General features: G+C 42.2%; 1 protein-coding gene across 1 annotated transcript in view; it reads left to right on the plus strand.

Moving 5' to 3' along the window:
• The window catches only part of dcc (DCC netrin 1 receptor), a 240,727-nt gene that overhangs the window by 127,966 nt on the left and 91,126 nt on the right, over window positions 1-21,635 (plus strand). The window contains exons 8-12 of the mRNA XM_054612210.1: window positions 6,376-6,535; window positions 10,405-10,559; window positions 11,390-11,538; window positions 11,646-11,784; window positions 17,569-17,618. Coding sequence (XP_054468185.1) covers window positions 6,376-6,535; window positions 10,405-10,559; window positions 11,390-11,538; window positions 11,646-11,784; window positions 17,569-17,618 — 653 coding nt within the window. The remainder of the gene's footprint in view (window positions 1-6,375; window positions 6,536-10,404; window positions 10,560-11,389; window positions 11,539-11,645; window positions 11,785-17,568; window positions 17,619-21,635) is intronic.

Consider the following 21,635-nt stretch of genomic DNA (forward strand, 5'->3'; position numbering starts at 1 on the left):
CATTGCACTGAAAACACCTGGAATTACAGACTGTAACACAGAGCTTTTACTGAAAACACACGCAGCCTTCAGGTTCAGCTAATGTACATACACACACTCTCAGCTTTCACAGTGAATTATTGCAAAGGCAGACAAACACTGTCTGGGGCAGTTTACATTCACAGACATACACAGAGCTTTCACAACAAATTAGACGACACTTACACACTCCATGCCTCACAGTGCCTCCGGTACGGTGAAGGAACAGTCCAACATTTAGGTTCATCTTGTTATTTCTGACTAATAAAGTCAGAGAAGATGGATATCAGATTCCTCTTTCTGCATCCATGACAGAGTTTTTTCCAGGATGTGGTGAGCCTTAAAGTAGGAGGCTACCTGTAAACCAAGCTCCATCAAAAAAAGAAAAACAAAACCTCCCTCCAAAAACTCAGAAGCTGTCTAATTTATATGTTTGGGTCTTGTTTTTTTAACATGTGTTGAAAGAGAAATGTAAAAATAACAGTGATTTGGCGACTTGCTTGTTAGCAAGCACAATGCAAGTTAGAAACATACGATCGGCGAGCCTCTGATGCAGTGCAGTTTTTAGAAGCCGGGTGAAGTTGAACTTTAATTCTGTTTACTGGGATATTTTTCCCCAATCATTGTGTAATAATTTGATCCTGGCACAAAAAACAACTATGCATTAATCCCCTACAATTTATGAGGAAATGGACCTAGTCATCTTGACGCCACCTTTTGGTTTGTGGACTACGGTTTTGCAGCATCCAGTCTGACATTTTGTCCGTCGCCATGTTGTTTTTTGGCAACTAGAATTTACACAATAGGGGGAAGTTAAGTACAACAAAACACCTAATAAGTAATTTCAAGTCGACCAAAATGTAACAATAAAACACACTGTGAAAGGGTTAAAGTTCTAGGACAAAAGCTTGGACACTTCCTAGTCCAGACAACGCTGAGGTAGCGATCTGTTAATCACAGGGTAGCCCCGGCCTAAAGCATACCCTGCTTTATGATCCATTTGACTCTAAATGGATCATAATTTACCAAATGAACATCATGCTGTATTGAAGAAGACGTGAAACTAGAGATTGAGACCATAAACTCATGTTTACAGTGTTTACTGAGGTAATAAATCAAGAGAGAAGTAGGGTCACTACTCATAGACTTACAATCAGGCTCAGATTTTCTTCACTTCTCAGAAGCGGAGGTTGCCTCGTATCAGTTCAAACTACGAAATCCTTAAGAAAAACTCAGAAATATATTGCTTTATTGTTCATAGAGGCTAACTATTTTCAGAAAACAGCCGGGCTCATTTTTTGAAAACATTACCCAAACAGGAAGAAATAAGCATTTACTGAGTCATCATTTTTAGCTGCGGATTAATACACATTCGATGATCTAGTGAGTATTTATAGCAGCAGAATGGTGTAAATGGGATTGAGTCTAAAAATATTACAGTGCGTTTCTTCATGGTAATGAATATCACACAGTGCAAAATTTAGGCTCATTAACGTGTTTTTAGTAGTTTTGGGAGAAGAGATATAAATATATATCATATAAAATATCCATCCATCCATCCATCTTCCGTAACCTGCTTATCCAGTTAAGGGTCGCAGGGGTGCTGGAGCCGATCTCAGCTGTCAATGGGCGAAGGCAGGGTTCACCCTGGACAGGTCGCCAGTCTGTCACAGGGCTCATATAAAATATCACAGTCTTAAACTTTAAATGATGTCAAAGAGAAAATAAATTAAAACCTAAATGTCAAAAGAAGATGCTATCTGAGCAAAGTGTTGTGTATTCTTCTCAACCTATAGTACATGCTTTTCTTCTTCTGTGTCCACGTGCCTTTATTCAACTTTCATCCATTAAAGTCAGTTTCCATCTTCGGGTCAGTTCGGTCAAATTGCGCACACACACCCAAACACACTCAAGATTCTAAAGATTTTACTCAGTCACCCACAGCCACAGTGGTGGAGATATACAGGAATAAGTATCCATTTTAAAGGAATTTAAAACTAGAGGGCAGAGAGACGTGTGTGTGTGTGTGTGTGTGTGTGTGTGTGTGTGTGTGTGTGTGTGTGTGTGTGTGTGTGTGTGTGTGTGTGTGTGTTAGTGTCTGTGTGTATGTGTTAGTGTCTGTGTGTGTAGTACGACCGTTTTTAACGGCAGCTGGCTGAAATGAGCCCTGAAATTGAGTGCAGAGAGAGAGAGAGGGGGAGAGGCAGTATGAATGTGAAGCAGAGTGAAGCTGAAGCGAGTGAACGAGCTCAGCAGTCTTCTTCTGCATAAATAGAGGTTAAAAAAAGAGAGTGAGGAAGAGGGTGAGAGAGAGGGATACAGGGAATATTTATAGGCAAAATGATAAGGAGAGGAAGAGATTTAGTCTGTATTTGGGCTAAAGACACTAAAGAGAGTAGACTAAGTTTAAGTAAAAACAACTAATGAGACTGCTATTTGTCTTTGTAATGCAGCAGCAGCACTACCTGTTAGCAGCAGTGGTAGCAGATATAACCAGCACCGTCAGTGGTTAGCAACAGTAGTAGCAGTTAGTAGCAGCACTACCAGTAGGCAGAAGCAGTAGTAGATATCTGCACCAGTAGTGGTTAGCAACAGTAGTAGCAGTTAGCAGCAACGCTACCAGTTATTATCAGCGGTAGCAGATATAACCAGCACTGGACTGCAGCATAGCCGTCAACAGAAGTAGAAGGTGTAAACGTTAAGCAGTAGGAGTTAGCAACAGCAGTGTTAGCAGAAAGCAGCGGCAGCAGATTAGATAGTAGTGCTGGGCGATATGAGGATATTGTTAATGATATTCAAATGCCTATCACTTTTAGGGCAATATTTGCCACAGTTTGCCATTTGTCATATGTCGACCCCCCACTACAGTCATATTTGGATGCTACCAGACTTGATGTTCCTGGCTGAACGTACACTAGAAGGCTCTTACTGCATCTCAAAGACACAAAACAAAAATTGTGTCTCAAATATACATTTTAAAGTCAGACAGAGTTTCATGTTTCAGTATGAATGTATTTTCAGGAGGCGGATGTACTTTTATTCAAAAGGTATATGTTTATCTAGAGCCTCTTTTGTTCTCTACATATTTTTAAGCTTTTTTTCTATTTATCTCTAAGTTATAATTTCCAGTGCATTTTTAGATAACACATGCACATACACACACACACAAAAAAAATCCCATTTCTGGTAGAAACCTCAGAGCTGAAACCAAACTCCCCTAAAGATCATTCAGGCAGCAGAAACAATATAAATGCAGAACAGCTTGTAGAAAATGGACAGAGTGATAGAAAACAAATATGGAGGCTTTTGTGTGTGTGTGTGTGTGTGTGTATGTGTGTGTGTGTGTGTCTCTCTGTGTGTGTGTTTGTGTGTGTGTGCAGGCGCGTGCGTGGGTATCATCGGCCGTCTGGCAGAATGCAGTGTTATTTTCAGCACTTATTCAGATTGTTTTCCACCTCTCTTTCTGTGGTGTCTGACTCTATTATTTAGCCTACCCGTCTATTTTCGGCAGAGAGTGACGCTTTACTGCTCAGCGCCGGCTCGGCTTTTGGGCCCGGGTCACCGAGCAGGAACGAATCCGCCCTTCACACCCCGAAATCTCATCTCACTGAGATCAACGGAGGTGTGTTAACTCCCCCTCTGTTTCCATCTACCTTTCTCTCTTCCTCCAGTTTATACTCCTACTGTTCATTTCTTTGTTTCCTCGCCTTCTCTCCTCTTTCTTTCATTGTACTGTTGCTCTTTTCCTCTCCTTCCCAAATTTTTTTTCCCTGTCTTATTTTTCTTCCATCTTTTTCTCGCTTTCTTTCCAGCCACAACCTTGTTTCTTTCCTCCATCTCCTACTCTTTTCTTCCTCCCCCTTATCCTCCTCATCCTCTTTTTTCCCTTATTCATCCCTCCTTCTCCTTTTCCTCCTCTCTGTTTTTCTTTTCATGACGTTTTATAGTGTGAAATGTGAGCTGTGTGTGTGTGTGTGTGTGTATGTGTGGTCAATGAAGCTATATTGACACGTGCAGACATGTCACAGGCATTTAGACTCTGTACAGAGTCACGACCTTTGACCTCAGGGATAGATTGGATTTTTCTCAGTTTATGATGGAGGAAAGGAGACAAGTTGAGGAGTTGTGAGGACACTGACAGTTTGGTTTCAGATGATCAGTTTTCAGTTGGTAATCGTTATTTTTTGTTGAACGACGACATCTTCCTATAATCCCCCCCATCATAAGGTCACTAAAAACTCTTCAGCTGTGATGCATACCTGTGTGTGTGTGTGTGTGTGTGTGTGTGTGTGTGTGTGTGTGTGTGTGTGTGTGTGTGTGTGTGTGTGTGTGTGTGTGTGTGTGTGTGTTACATTGATCATTGCTGTTTTTCTGCCTTGGGGACTGTTCTCTGTAGCTGTATAATTAGTGGCAACATCAAAAGAAGAACTGCTGTTGATCACACTCATATCACAGTTGCTCTCCAGAGGAACTCCAGGCCTTTAACTCTATCTGTGTTCTCCATCAGTTCTCGTGGACTTGTGAAGGTCGTCGAATCCCCAACCCGAGTGCTGTCGGCAAAGTGTTTTATTGGGGGTAATACGGGAGCTTACTTTTGCATTAGTACGAAAAATATGTACGGAAAAATAATATGCGTTAATATGTAGATATCCCACAAAATCATTTTGTATGTTGTCCACGTAATTGTGAATGAGGAAGTAAAAAAGATGGCAAAAACACACACATGGGTCCAGCAACCAGCCATCTTTCAGCCAGGAGGCCGCTGTTTTGAAAAGGCTGAACGCATGTAACGATCAGAAATCGACACACTTTGCTGGTCTTTCGTAGGCAAACGCAGAAAAAAAGGAAAAAGATCAACTTTGATACAAACTGTTGTGCAAGGATTCATTTCTTATGTGCACTTGGAGTAGACAAAGACCCCAGCATGCATTCCTTTTCTACCAGTGGCAAACATAAGCCAAACCCTCACAATTTTTATACTCCAACTAGAAGAGGTCACCAAATAGTCTTCTCAGTTCAGCCAAGTGAAGCCAAAGCCCAAGTGTCTTAAAACTTAGTAATCCAAGATGGCAACGGAAAAATCGCCGAACTCAACGGTGACGTCACGGTGACAATGTCCATTTCTTATGTCTATGGTTTTACACGGACTTCTCTGTAGCATTTTGAACATGAGACAATGTCAAGTGTTGCTGCAGAACTGGTTTGTCTGATGTTTATTTTGTTAGCCACAGCTCTGTGTTCCTTCATATTTATCTAGATCTCACCACACATTTATTCCTATTGAAAACAGTGACAGAAACAGGTGTAAAGATTTGTTGGTCGTGTAATAATGGATGCTGTTGACCCAGTTGCGAGTTACGCGTTCTTGCAAGTTTGGACCGTTGAGCTTAGCTTTCTAAGTTGTAAGTTGACTAGTTATTGAGAAAAATAAGTCTGTGGTTGTATGTTAAAATACTGAATGTTGTTTTAGTGGTTCTCACATTGTAATTGAAGCACATTCTTACTAAGGAAATGAAAAAAACTGGGATTGATGCAGAAATCTTACAGAACGAGTTTCACATGATGCTGAATATGGAAGGTGATCTACAACAAAACTATGGAATAATGTAAGCAAGCAGAAAGCGGATCAACCAGCACGTCGAGAACGAAGATCGTCATTTCTTGTTCATTTTGTTTTCATTTTCATTTTTAAGTGCGAGAAACATTTTCATATTCCGGGAAATCATGTATGTCTTTTTTTCAGTCATGAATTTAAATTAGTTTATACTACTCCACTATAAAATCAGTTATTCCAAAACCCCATATATCCACTTCTCAAAGGAACAAAAATCTGAATTTGTAACTACATATTTCAATGTTTTAATGAATCCAGCGAGGCCCTTGATTAGATCGTCACATTGTTCTGAGTTCTGAATAACTGTGAGGAGGCAGAGTGTTTACGTTCAGGTGATGATATCTGCTGATTGATGACTAAAGTCTTCAGATGCTCTGCCGCTTCTTCTTCTTGCCTGTGATCTTCTTTACCGCTCTTCTTCCTCCTTTTCTTCCTTCTTGTCTCTTCCACGTCTCCTTATCTGCACATCTCATCCGTCATTTGCTCCTTTGTTTTTTCTTTTGCTCTGCCTCCTGCACCCCCTTCCCCCACCCACCCTCCACCTCCTCGTCCCCGCTTCTCCCCCTCTCTCCCCTCCCCTCCCCTCCCTCCCTCCCTCCCTCTCCCCTGGATGAACCCGTAAACAGAGGCCACGTCCGCTCAGTATAGACCCGCCCACACACCTCCTCCTGCTCCTCGCCCTCCTCCTGCTCCTTCTGGCACCCCCTTGACTTACTACTCCTCCTCCTCTGATCCCCCACCAGTGTCCCCCAGCCCGGGCGTTGCCCTCCCCTCTGCCCCCCGCGACCTGGTCCCTGTCCTAGTGTCCAGTCGATTTGTCCGACTCAGCTGGCGCCCCCCAGAGGAGACCGGAGGAGCCGTGCAGACCTACGGCATTTACTACTCCCAGGACGGAATCGAGAGGTGAGATAGACTTTTTTATTCTCTTGGACTCTGTTTGATCGGACATGGATTCAGACTCTAAGGAAGCAGATTCCAACCTGGAGGTGGGAAAACTCACCAACCTCTGTCTACTTTTTCACACTTTCTTTTTTAATTAGCAATGCAGGTATTTGATCAAAGACTAAAGAACTAGGTATATTCCAAATTTGACTTGATGATGGTGCAAGGTCAAAAGTCAGAGAGATGTAGGTATGACATTTTTATGTAGGCCAACCCCATACATTAACATCTTCCCTTTTACAAAAAAAATGTGATTTTGGATGTTTGGAGAAAATAAGCTCTGATGCAAACACAGGTTCCTGATGCCTAAACCTTTCATTCAGCAGGATGGGCTGCACAAATGAGCACAACTTTCCTGAGTTTTTGAGGCGTAATTGCAATCCCCAGGAGTTTAAAGCTACTACATAGAACCCTTTTTCTGGCGGGAAAATGACCGCAGGGTGTTTGGTAATGCTTCAACCCAGCATTTCATCGAAAAAAGTGTTTTCTTTCTGTTTCTATGACAACAATATCTTGACAATGCATCGCTGCTGTTGTATGATACACTAGCATCGGTCCTGTGCTTTTTATTATCTATTTGGGCTGCTATATATTTGTTTTACAAAGTTTTTCAACATGATTATCAAATGGAGGATGTCAGCTTCATACCTTGTATAGATGAGCTTGTCACCACTCAATGTGACGGCAGTAACGTTAGAGCAAAGCGACACAAGGCCTATGGTAATAAAAACACCACACTCACCAGCAACATTCAGCGTCTGCCCGGCCGATCTGCTACTAAATGGGCTTTTTGGTCTTTGTCATGATAGTGTTGCTCTCAGCAGTAGCAGCTGATCACTGGAGCGTAGCGCCCGCCCTCGGGTTACCCTTCAGGCAAACACTTTTAGCTCGGTCGGAAGTTGTCTGTGTTGTTTGCACCATTAGGGCAGTTAGTACAGTTAGCACTAACTAGTTATGATACCGAAATGATGAGAACTTTTAAGAGCCAATCATAATGCTCCAAATCTCTGACCTTGGCCTTCAAGCTTGTGTCAACTGCAGACCTTTTTTCAGGCATCTAACCAAAAATCCATTTGTTAAAAAAAAGACTGAGACGAGGGAACCAGATCACGGCAATCTATTCACTGAAGACGCCCTTTTGGTGGAGCTTGATGAAAAGTCAGGGGATCACCAATGTCATGGGATACATCCAATGGGGACCACAAATTGCTCGTTTCATGAAGTTTCTTGAAAAAGAGATATATCCGTCTGTACCAAAGTGAAGGACTGACAGACCAACCAACTAAAAAACTGACATTGCCATCCCTAGAGCCACATTGGTAGCACGGCATGGGCACGGAGCTGTGTGAACCATAATACTGTATAACACAAAGGTCTGTTTTTGAGTCATAGAGGCGCAAAGGACACACTAACGGAATGTTAAAGACAACACTTCTTTCACTTGATCACAGCTCTGCTGCACACGGTAGCTCTGAGCGTTCAGCATTAAAAGCTCTGGGTGACATATTGGCGAGTCCCCCGCTGATGCTAAATGGTAACCTCTGACAGCCGGGGCTCCAGCTGAAGGCTTTCACACCCAGGCTTTTAAGCTTTGTTACCTCGGGGACCGACTGGCCCACAAAGCGCTTTAGGCCTCCGAACGGCGGACAAAAGAGCCACTGAAGTTTCATCATGAAACGAGAGATTCTGTCAGTCCTAATGACTTACAGAAGGAACGGAGGCAGAGGTTCTTGTCAGCTCTAATGACTTGGAGAGAGATACAGAGATTTTTCATCAGTAAGAACTTGCTGAAAACAAGAGAGAAGGGAGGGAGGGAGGAAGGGAGGGAAGGAGACTTAGAGGGAAAACAATGAAGGATTATAGGAAAAGGGAGATGGCAGGAAGGGAGAGTGAAGACAATTTTTTTTAGACCAAGAAAGAAAATGGAAAAAGTAGGGAAGCAGAAAACAGCAGACGGTCAAAACAGTCTTCACTTTCTATTTAGAGGCTTTTGGCCCTGCACGTCTTATCAAGGCATGTCATACCGCTTATTTGTTTGATATTAGTTTCATATGATAGTATACTCATAGACATCATTTTGCGTCTTTGATTCTTTACCAAGTCTATGAAGAACGTTTTGAGCAACCTGAGTGAAATTGTGGATTTCTTTTTCATATCCACTGCAGCTCAGTGTCCCAATAAGATCCGTACACGACGGATCTGCACCAAACAATTTAAGATGAACTCCTGTGATGACTTACTTTTCCCCCTGTTCACAGTACTTCCCAAACCTTTACCATGACATAGTTCCCATGTCAAGATAACATGAAATAAAAGAAGATGCTCTTCACACCACAGGCCTTATGTTGTCTCTCTTCTTGCACTCTGTGCTGTAGCCACGGAGACAGACAACAATCAGTAGACTACTTTCATCCTGAAGATCAAGTTATGTGCATCCTTTTTCTATTTATTGGATGTTTGACAGAAAAAGATGTGAGTTAGGTTATAAGAGTGAACACAGAGAAGAAACATCCCGTCCCATGGGGCAATATGAGATGTACATAATTTAGAGAAATTTGTTGATGTTAAACAGATTTGGATGGAATTCATAAACTCGAGAAAAAAAAGAAAACACTTGTGCATGGATGTTTTATTTGTAAATGCCACGGTCATTTGCACTTACTGGCTCTTAAGGATGAGCTTGTTGAAATGCATTATTTATCAGCCCAAGGGCGAGGGGGGAACAGGGTTAAAACAGAAAGACGGGAGGGAGGTGGAAACTGAGAGAGGTTCAGCTGGTGAGAAACTCTGTAAAGATTGAGATGGACTAATGCAAATGTAAGCGGAGGAAGAAGCGTCTGCCTCCATCTGGGGAACTATTTGATTGCGAGTGGACTGAATGACCTCAGACTGTGAAGTGTGTGAAGGGCAGAGAGAACTCAAGCTGTGTGACAGACACAGACCCACTGGTTAACTTTGACATCCCACTCGGCCTCTCTGCCTTTTTCACTCAGCGGCTTGGAGGGAAATATGGATTCAAAAAGCCTGAGAACTCCACTCACCTTTTGTCTTTCCTTTAACCTTTGTGACTCTGCTGCTGCTGCTGATGATGATATTGGTTGATTTGTTGCAGTAAAAATAATGTTTCTAGACGGTTGTTAGATCATTTATTTATTTAGTTCCTATCCATCCCCTCTTTCTAAATTGAGGTTACAAATCTGGAAGCCAAACATTTTTTGGGTCTGTTTTTTTGTGCTTTTCACTGGATAAAAAATAAAGAAACTGCATGAGATCAATGTGAGAAAACTAAATCATCAAACAGCAATAAAATTCTACCAGGATGAAGTCCCATCAGTTTTATTAGACAGTTCAAAACAATTATTTCAATATTAAGTGTAAATATCCTTCCAAAGATATTTTCCCACTCAGCTTTCTTTACTATGAACTGAACAGAGGAAAAGCTGCTGTGTGTATTTGAAGCTGCGGCGGCAGACCTGCTCATCTTTGCAGCTGTCTGTTCAGTGATTTGGTGATTGGCTGAGGATTGAGAGGCTGCAGATGTGCTGTAATCTGAGGATTAGCTGCAGTCACTGCCGGATTATACAGATTACCTATGATTACGGCCCAGATCATCTCTAATGCTATAAAATAAAACTGGAATCTCTTTTGAATACAGTTGAATAATTTGATATTCTTAATAAGATAAGTAATACAAAAAAAGGAGGAAATTAAATTAATAAAGAGTAATATTTGCGTATTGGGATATGGTGATGATTAAAATGGTGTTATTACATTTCCAATGTGTGTTTAATTTGCGGTTGAGTGTATGACGCTGGGTTTTCCTGTGTCAGGGAGCGGTCAGTGAACGTGTCAGAGCCGGAGTCTCTGGAGCTGACGGTCTCCAACCTGAAACCAGAGGAGAGCTACAGCTTCAGAGTCATCGCTTACAACGAGGTGGGGCCAGGAGAGAGCTCCGCCCCTATGAGGATCACCACCAAACCAGACCGTATGACAATCACACACACACACATCTGAATCTGTAATGTTTTTCTTTTTGTGTATGCTGTATATTGCTTTTCATTTCTAAACATTTTGGTCTACTGCAAACCAAAAGCAGAAACAGCAACAACAGTTTACACAAATCATCAGCAGCACCTGCAGCTTGAACTGGGCTAGTTGAACATTTTGAGGTACGACTTACTGAGACAGACTAAATTGTCCTGGATTTCATCCTTGAAGTGGACATTTTGCTCCAGGCAATCCTGGGTAAACACTGTTGCCGTCATGAAAGCATAAAATTGTTGCATCTACCTTTATTGCTGATTAAATGCACCAACCGGCGAGCATGCAAAGTGACTCAAACCTGCAAACCCACAATGTGGCGTGACCAACAGGTGCATGCTGGATCTAGCTAACATGATAAATGCTAAATTGCTCCTGGTGGATCCTCCAGTGGTTATGTTTGCTATGACTGTGAGGTGTGTGAAGTGTCTCTACTGTTTGAGACAATAATCTCTAACACAGTTGTGAATACAGAGACTCATTCACTGGCTTTTTGGCTGTTGCTGTAGATTTGGGAGTAACCAAGCACTTCTACGTAAAATCAGATATTCAGCACCCCCATATAGCCAGTAATGATCCTTTGCCACTTTTGTGACAATTTGACTACTCACCCCTGATACCTAATATATATTTTTTAACTAAATAAAATAGTTTTTAACCTATTCATTATTTCTGTATTACCCTGCCAAAAACAATTAAAAAATTGCTCGATGCTGCAGAAAATGGGGCTAAAGTCACTCTATTGATGGTAGATATCTCGGTGTGTCTCTACAGTCCAAGTCCCCAGCAGGGTGGAGTCCCTCCAGGCCGAGGCTCTGTCTCCCACCTCGGTCCAGGTGAGCTGGGAGCCTCCCAGCCAACCCAACGGCCCCATCCTGGGCTACCGACTGCTGTGGACTGAGAGCCCGTCAGCCAAGGAACAGGTCAGCACCGCCGCTGCCATAGCTGGAACCGTAAAACGTAAAGAAAAAAAAATACAGGCCAAGAGTAGACAGCAAAGGTGTAACCGCTTCTCTGTGTTTGTGTTCAGAGTGTGGAGGTGAACGGACTCAACTACAAGATGGAGGGACTCAACAAGTTCACGGAGTACACGGTTCGGGTTTTGGCGATCAACCGCTACGGACCGGGCACCTCCCCCGAGACCGCCAGCGTCACAACCCTATCAGACGGTGAGCTCTACCTTAACGTGTCCCCATCCAGACAATGTGGTAACATACGTACATCAGTAAGTGAACGCATCGCTGCTCACTACGCAGTGACAACAATGTTCATGGGTGTTAATCAAGGGGGAATCAGTTCTGGAATCAGTTCTCACAACAGAATAAGCAAACCATCACAAATTAACAACAGCCTTTAACAGCTGTGACATTTACAGATTCAAAATGTGTAGTTATTTATATAAAGTGAAAACTCAATTTATTTTTGTTTTCCTGAAGTGTCAACTCCAAAAATGCACACAATTCAAATGATTAGGGAATATAAATGATTGTATTGTTATTGAAATATTTGCTTTGATTTGATTGAGATGAGTAGATTTAACTCTGTATCATAAACTGCTAAGTAAAATGAAAAACGAAACAGGTCATAATTCCCTCTCTAATATCTTTTTTATATTGCTGTGAAAACATCTACCTCAAACAACTTTTCATTCAGGTTTTTGGCTAAAACATTTTACAAGATTACATTTGCACACTTCATGATAACGTCATAATTTACCTTCAGTCAATACTCTACTATATATAATGAGCTATATAATAGAGCTTGAACGCACCATATTGCAGCTCAATGGAAACTCCGTTAACGTTAGCTGTTAGCTCTTGTTATATAGCCAAGCAGGACTGAGCCGCCCATCGTCTGCTAACGGCTAATGCTAAAGGCTTAGCGACCAGAGAGCATTTAATGGCATAATTTGCCTTCACAAAGCAGCCATTCCTCGTCCATCGATGCGCTTTCCAAGCGAGTGACAGGAATGAATAGAACAGGGCATCAAACAGCTGTTTAATTGCTCACGGCCAGTTAGGACACACCACTGCAGTAGAAACCTGTGTAATCAAACTGACAGACAAACTTTACTGTAGTCCGTTAATCCACAGGGAGAAGGAGAGCACAGGAAGCTTTTGTTACTCCCTCGCTACTTGCGTTTAAATTCCGGGTTTTTACTGCCTAGATTAAGAAAAAAAAAAGAAAAAAAAACACACTAAAATATTGTAATGACGGCCCACATTACCCATCAAACCTAGTGCTGGACTGAGTAGTGTGTCAAGTCTGCTGTTTTTATGATCCAAAATGTGAATGATCGTGATGTTTTTTACCTTCGTGGTCGCTCTGATTATGAATGCATGTGTCAAAAATTAGCTTGTGGTGTCTGTCATGTTGAGATCTTCACCTACTCTACTTTGCAACCGAGTCTTATCATGTCCTCCCTTGACTCTGGGACTCGGACCTTTCCTAAAATCGGGGCTGAGACATGATTGTAGCATGATTTCAGAAGCTTAACTATAAATAAATCCATCTGCCTAAAGTGTCCTTGCCCCGCAGTTCGGTAGTCCTACCCTCCATAAACCATGTAACCTTGCAGTAGCCAGGACTTTAAGAAATACTTGAGCACTTGTATAGTTTTTTTCTGTGCTTATCTTTAGATATGCCCCCAAAAGGACAAAACATTTTCCATCCTGTTATATAAGGCCATTTACACCACAGGAAATGGAAAACTGGGTCCTGAGCAAAGTTTTGCAATTGGACAAGTTGAAGAGATTCAGTCGTGGAGAAAAACCTGATGCGGATTTGAGCCCAAAAGTCCTTGGTTTGTGAAATGAGAACTTCTCAGTGAATTAATCCACACTTGTACAAGAGTTTTACAGAAGAGATCAATACATTATTAAAACATTTGCAGAGAACCTGCATCCATCCATTTCCTTCCGCTTATCCGGGTCACCAAGCCAAGGAGGGTCCTCCAGACGTCCTTCTCCCCAGCAACACTTTCCAGCTCCTCCTGGGGAACCCCGAGGCGTTCCCAGGCCAGAAGAGATATATAATCTCTCCAGTGTGTTCTGGGTCTAGCCCGGGGCCTCTTACCAGTTGGACGTGCCTGGAAAACCTCTAAAGGGAGGCGTCCTGATCAGATGCCCGAGCCACCTCAGCTGGCCCCTTTCGACGCGAAGGAGCAGCGGCTCTACTCTGAGCTCCTCACCCTATCTCTAAGGCTGAGCCCAGCCACCCTACGAAGGAAGCTCATTTCGGCCGCTTGTATTCGCGATCTCATTCTTTCGGTCACTACCCAAAGCTCATGACCATAGGTGAGGGTTGGAACGTAGATGGACTGGTAAATCAAGAGCTTTGCCTTTCGGCTCAGCTCCTTCTTCACCACAACGGTCCGGTACAACGCCCACATCACTGCTGACGCTGCACTGAACCGCCTGTCCATCTCCCGCTCCATTTTTCCCTCACTCGTGAATAAGATCCCGAGATACTTGAACTCCCTCGCTTGGGGCAGTGACTCACTCCCAACCCAGAGGGTGCAATCCACCGTTTTCCAGAAGAGAACCATGGCCTCAGACTTGGAGGTACTGACTCTCATCCCGACCGCTTCACACTCGGCTGAGAACCTGCAGTAATATTTAAAGTGGCATTGGACATCTTTAGTTCTTGAATGTTATTTAAATTAACTTCCGAACGGTTCAATGACACCTGATACAGAATGAGCACCAACAGCTGTTTATCGTGATGTATCTAACTTCTTATATTCATTAACAGTAGTGGACGGAGACCTGCATTAATTCACATCTTATTTTACAATTTTCTGTAAATTCAGTTAAGATTTGCGCGACATTTTTGATGGAAACCTGACTTCTGTTAACTGCAGTCCAGCTATGGGGTTGTACTATTTGTCATGTATTTTTCTCACTCTCACAATACACACTTATGAATAAATGTTTTCAATGTGAATAATGAAAACTGCTGGACATGTTAGACTTAGCTTTTTGAAAGACATTTAAGTGACAATTTAAATGACAAATCTTTTTTTTAAAGAATTTAGATATGTAACGGGTGGTGTGTGGACCCAAGTGCAGTACGACCAGGAGACAGTAATGTTCTGGAGCTTTATTCAAAGCGGAACAAACAGCAGACAGACAGGCAGGAGATAACTCACAGGGGATATTCCACTCTAGAGAGCGCTGATCCGTCAGCGGAGCAGGCAGACAAAAACCAAGAGGAGCAAAGGCTAATCTCGTGGTCGGAGACAGAAGGCTGAGTCGGTTAACCGGGGCAGAGGCAAGGTAGGAATACCGTGGTCTGGGACGGAAGGCTGAGTCAGTTACCGGGGCAGAGGCAAGGCGGAGAAGTCCAAACAAGTGGGGTCGGCAACGGGAAATCAGTCCGGGGAATAACGCTGGAAGGTCTGGCATAATGCGGAGAACGATCTGGCAGTGAGTGTGTGTGTGAGACTGGGGTATTTATACTGCAGGGTGTAGGTGCAGCAGAGTGAGCAGGTGAGAGGGATTGTGCTGACGAGGTGGGTGTGGCAGACAGGTGCACTGCATGAGGCTGACTAGGTGAGTGAGGGAGAGTGTGGTAAGAGAGCGGGTGCTGGGCTGTGAGCTGAGAGAAATAGGAAGAGTGAACAGGCGTGACTGTGACAAGATACCCTTCGAAATATTGCTTTTGAGTCCTTCAGGGGGTCTCAAGTCTCAATGAAGACCCACCCATATATAGCACACTGCTTATATGTCAAACAATGAGCTTGGAATCCACAACATGCTGCTTTCAACCCTTGTTCATTGACTACAGTTATTCCCTTTATTACTGTAAAGTTTTGTCAATCAATCAGGAAGTGATAACAGCTTCAGTAGTTTTAGTTGGATGGGGGGTACACTTTGGTTTACATTTGGACCACATGGTTGGGTCTGTAGTCTCCCATCTGAATGGAACATCCGACTCACGTTCAGCTGCTGAATGGAGCTCAGACAGGTCCGTTGTTGTTCATAAACTTCAACACACAGACAGTGAGAGAGAAGGGAGGCGTCCGTCCAGCTGCATTCACACCATAAAAAAGAATCTGTAATAACACACACACACACACACACACACACACACACACACACACACACACAGAGCGGCGGTATTGTGAATCTTCCGGCTGCGTCTCAATGATAACAATGACTCGCGTGGTTAATTGAATCCACAGTAAAACTGACACACAGCAGCTGAATCAACAGATAAGCTGCCGACGGTTAATCAGGCGTCTGGTTGGTCGGACGCGGGGCGCATGCAAACCAAAACAACACTTTGATTCTTGATTTTGAGCGTCTCTGATTAGCGGGACGGGACCACGTGTCTGCTGCCTCTTCATCATCCTGCTCGTCCTCTTCCTCCTATCTTTCATCACATTAATTCTCTTCTTCATCCTTGTTTTGTCTCTTACTCTTTTGTTTATTTGTCTCAAGCTTCCCATTTTTCACTTTTCCTTTCCTCGTCACTTTGTTGAAATCTTCTTCCTTACCTTCCTCATCAGCGTTATCTTTTTTTTTCCTTTTCTTGTTTGTCTTCTCCGTCTGCCTATGTATTTTTCTGTTCTTCTTCTTCGTCTTCAACCTAAATGTCATCTTTCTTTTTTTCTCTATCCCCCTCTTCTTCCCCTTTGTTTTGTTTCCTTTTCCAGGACTGACTTCAGAACAGTTTGTGTGTGCGTGTGCGTAATGACACCTGTCATGCGTCCGGTGGTAATCTTGTCTTGCTGCCGTGACACAGTCAGATCTCAGAGGGCCGAACGCGTCGATCCGTCTGCCTCCCATCTGCCTCCCGTCTGCGCCGATGTCATCATTAGGGTGATTGATTGACAGCTGCGATCTGACAGCGAACAGAGTCAGCCAAGCACTCAGACAGCGCTGACACTGTAAAGAATGATGATAATGAGAGAGTTCAGGTCCAGAGTCTCTGAGAGAAACAAACTCCTTTTAGATGAGTTTAGCTTAGCACAAAGGCTGGATTGTACTTTTATCCCTCTGATGAGGTCCTGACATCACGTCCAGGTTAGCTTCTGTAATCCAATGCAATCTCTCATAATTTCTTTCTTCAGACTGTCTGATAAAATAAAAAAATAACAGTAGTTTACCGACCACTATCTAAAAGCAGTCCTCTAGAGCACGTGCCAAATCAGACTTTCAAACCCTCATGTCCCTCGGAACCCAAAACTCGCCGGCGGGATTCAAGCAAACGCCAAGACAACACTGTATCACAGCCTGACGCTGTGAAATCTGTCACAATGATCAGATTTTCATCTCTCCAACGGATCTGAAACACATCATGTGTGACAAGTAAGGTACAAGGTTGTAAAAATGTAAATAGTTCAATGTTTATAATTTTTCTGTGGACTTGTCTTGTCTGTCGTGCCGTCACATGGTCTCTGGTTTACTTCTCCCTACTAAAGGTTACAGAGTAACTACCGTCATTATCTAGACTCATGGAGTGAACCAAACAACATGTTGAGTAAGATTTCACTCCAAAGCTGTATTATTATCTATAGGCATTATTACAAATGTCAGCATGTTTTTCATTGAGGCATTCTAACTTCTGGAATAGGAGGTTTTAAAGCCTTTTGGTTATTGTCAATGGTGAGTGTTTAGTGAACAAACTAAGAACTAAGTCTTTGGAAGCGTTGGTTTGAGAGCTCAGTGAGTTGTGATCAGTTTTTTCCTCCTCTGACTATTTCCTCTCAAGGATTTTTAGAAACCTGAAGAAGAGAAAGTATCCAGTTTGTAGTTTATATATTATATATATATTTATATATATATATATATATTTTTATATATATATATATATATATATATATATATATGAGGACACTTTATTTTCTGAAGCAACAAATGAAAGCCTGCTGGTGAGATAACATGAGCAGCTGGTTTTACTTAACCTGATATAAATATTAAAACTGTTTTTTTTCTTCATCTCTGCAGTACCCAGCGCTCCTCCCCAGAACATCACCTTAGAGGTTGTCCTGTCCAGGGTGAGTTTAAGTTTTCAAACTTTTATTCCCTCCTCTTTCTGTCCACATCTGGACACTGCACCAACAACAATAGCTCCCTCAACAAACCGCTCCATACATGGTGGTAATAACAGTGAAAGATTGAAACTTTATCTACTGGAAACTTGTTATTTTGGGACATTTTTCAACAAATTTTAAGTAAGACTTTTTGCAGGGTCGCACTGATGCTTGTTATTACAACTGTTGCTTCATAAACCATTTAACATTTCCCAGCTGATTTCCCAGGTCCCTCCACCCAACACATTCTGACACACATTCAAACTGTAACACTGCCATCAGTCAACAGATGCTCTCTGGTGATCTGGCCTCATTTTAATGATGGATGTAATCTACAACCATGTATGATCTACATATATGTTGACTGTCCAAGCTGCTTCATGTGATTAATGGAATGAAAATGTCTTGGAGGTCCATACAACATGTGTTCATGATCAAACACCCCATCTTTTCTTGCCTTTTAAAATGTACTGACCTCAATGCCCTCTGATGCAGGGGACAACTGGGTCAGGTGTCCAAAAGCTTTTGTTTATTAGAATGTGTCTAAGTCAGGTGCTCAGAAAGCACAAAAATAAAGGAAGGTACATTTTTTGTTCGGCTGTAAATCAAATCCCTGTGCAGACCAACAACCAAACCCAGATCGTTTTTGCAAGTTGCATCTTGTGTGCTACCAAGCGAACTCTGATGTGGTTTGTTTGTAGTGTGAAACCAAACCAACCAACCACAGGATTTAATGATTGAAGAAATTATTTTATATTTTCTCAGGCAACGGTTCGTATGATATCTTTTAAAAAGTTGCTCCTCATCTTTTCATGCGTTTTCTTACAAAAGTCAGCAACAAGTTTAATTTTCTGTTTGATACATGCATCCGGTCTTTCAAAAAACACAGAAAACTCAGTTAGGTTTTGGCCACAAAACTACTTATGGGTTTTAGAAAAGATCCTCTTTTGGGTTTAAATAACTTCAAAAGTGCAATGACTGAAGTACGCAAGGTATGTGACAAATAAATCAACATTGACTTCTCGTCTCCCACGGGGATTGAACAGCAGTGTTTGTTGGACCCATCCTCCTCCCCTCAACTGTGGTGGTGTTTCAAGTCTATATACTTCTTTGTTCATGATTACATGGATAGCACATACAATTATTATTTGTGGAATGTATGAATTACAGTGCACTATTTCTTGTAGGTATAGCTAAGAATGCTGGATGAGAACAGCCTGTTTCAGCATGATTTCAAACTTTTAATGAATTTATTCCTGTAGTGATTACAGGAACCGGACCAGAACTAAGATTCAACAATGTATAATTGGTTGTCTTGGTCAGAACCAAATGAACCAAAGTAAAGGTGTGAAAGCACTTTAAAAATACAACAGAAGCCATGGTGTGCATAAGTAAAATATACAAATGATTCAAACCAAAAGACTGCTTGAGGTGTTCTGAAAACAACAGGAAGTTAGTTAATGTAGTTTGGCCATTTGATTTGTCCACCTCTATGTATCTACACGGTCTGCAGCAGAAGATGCTGTGATGCTGTGGAGGATTTTATGGTATTTTTAAACCCTCAGTGCCTGATTGTCGCAATTTGCGTCAGAAATAATTTTCATTCTCAGAGTCATAACTCATAGTCAAATATGAACACACAGACATAATGCACCCATTTGTTGATTCAGTCATACCTCCATTGGCAATAGACATCCATAAATCATCCACAAATCACAAAAAAGGGCCCTTATATGCCCAGAACATGCCTGAGAATAATCATGTTTTATGTTTTCTTTAGTATCAAAGTAATCCAGTGACAGATCTCTGGACTCTGATGTCGATTGCAGGAACTGCGAATAGATAGTTTGGCATGCATTTAGTGGTGCCAATTTGTCAAAATGTACAAATATAGGGTGAAAAAACGGGGCTGATAATGACTAGAGGGACCACAGTGACTTTGAAAACTTCCACTTGTTACTTGTTAGGTCATGTGCTCAAAAGAAAATAGAGAAAAGAAGCCATGTAGATACAACACAGAGACATGGAGTACATAAATATGTTAAGTATATACAAATGGGAACAAACCAAAACAGCCAAACAAACAAAATACACCGTGGGGTGATAGTCAATAATAATCCACTGTAACAGCCAATCACATTAGCTTCTTTCTCTCTTAAATATTAATATACTGCATCCCAGAAACACTTTCAAGGGCAGATTGTGTTGTTTATTTTAGAAGACAACTTCATGTTTTTCATTCTAAAAACATTCCCATCATCGTTGTCTCTTCACTGCATTCGGGTCTTATCAGGGTACATTTACATGTGAACAGCAATGCGAGTTAGCGATCTGTCCTTTTACATAAACAGAGAGCTCCCTGTAATATTCCTGCTGACGGCACAGAATTTATTCTGATGATCCGGAGGAAATGGAGCTTCGAGCTTTGCCAGCAGTATAAAAGTCTGCTGCTGTACTGGAAAAGTATCTCTCTATGTTAACTTGGAATCTGTGTGGAACATCTTCACTGTATACAAAACCACAGGAAATCAATTTGTGTTTGATTGAGATGTCGGGTCAGAAGATTCAAATAATTAGTGTAGGGGCTAAACACCATACATCCACAAAACTAGAAGCTGCAGATATGATCCTGCAGCTGATGGTTGAAGGGTCACATTCAACAAAACAGGGTTGTTTTTTTCTGGTTGAATCATCATTATATCCAAATAACTGATAATTATTTATCAAAAAATAAATACATTTAACCAATTGTCAATCCTACATTGCCATAATATCAATATTGAGGTATTTGGTTAAAAATATTGCGATGTTTGGTTTTATCCATATCGCCTAGCAGGATGTGCATCTCTAGTCTTTTTTTCATCCTGTACCAATTTTCCTCTTGAAAGCTTTGCAAGGTAAAATAAGTTGTTTCACTTGATCAATTGTTGAAACTGTAGGCTGATCAACTGACCAATTCACCCCAATGTGTCACTATTCTAGTGTCGACCAACCTTTACCTGAAGATAAGCACTGCTGACGAAGCTCCACTAACACTGTGACAAACACTGTGACAAAGATGTTCTGCTGATGGGAAACTGAATCAGCAGTAGTAGGAAGTGCTGGGTTTCAATCAGCTGCATCCCATACGCAATCCAAATGAACGGGATCAGTAAAAGCTTAAAAAATGTGAAGCTGATATTTGAAATTCTGTCCAGGAATTTATGATTTAGACCGAAACCCGAGAGATTCAGCACCCGCTTCGAATGTTATCAGCTAATTGAATGGCCGTTATAAGGTTATCAGCCTCATAGATACGGGTTAGAAGGGGACTGATACACCTAATAGAAGGTTCAGAAGGCTGTTATGATCTGTTTACATAGTCGATCCCCTATACGAATACAAGGAATAGGAGTCAGGTGACGTAGTTTAAAGAGCTACAAAGTATGGATGAGGTTGGGATGGGTCATACAAACACAAAACTTTCAACCAGGAGACTGCTGGTCATCCATTCATCCATCCATCTTCCTCCGCTTATCCGGGGCCAGGTCTCGGGGGCAGCAAGCTAAGGAGGGTCCTCCAGACGTCCTTTTCCCGAGCAACACATTCCAGCTCCTCCTGGGGAACCCTGAGGCGTTCCCAGGCCAGACGAGATATGTAATCTCTCCAGTGTGTTCTGGGTCTACCCCGGGGCCTCTTACCAGTTGGACGTGACCGGAAAACCTCTAAAGGGAGGCGTCCAGGAGGCATCCTGATCAGATGCCCGAACCACCTCAGCTGGCCCCTTTCGACGCGAAGGAGCAGCGGCTCTACTCCGAGCTCCCTCCGGATGTCTGAGCTCCTCACCCTATCTCTAAGGCTGAGCCCAGCCACCCTACGAAGGAAGCTCATTTCGGCCGCTTGTATCCGCGATCTCATTCTTTCGGTCACTACCCAAAGCTCATGACCATAGGTGAGGGTTGGAACGTAGATGGACTGGTAAATCGTGTCCATGAAAATCAC

Source organism: Anoplopoma fimbria, chromosome 14, assembly GCF_027596085.1.
Source record: "Anoplopoma fimbria isolate UVic2021 breed Golden Eagle Sablefish chromosome 14, Afim_UVic_2022, whole genome shotgun sequence".
Taxonomy (NCBI): domain Eukaryota; kingdom Metazoa; phylum Chordata; class Actinopteri; order Perciformes; family Anoplopomatidae; genus Anoplopoma; species Anoplopoma fimbria.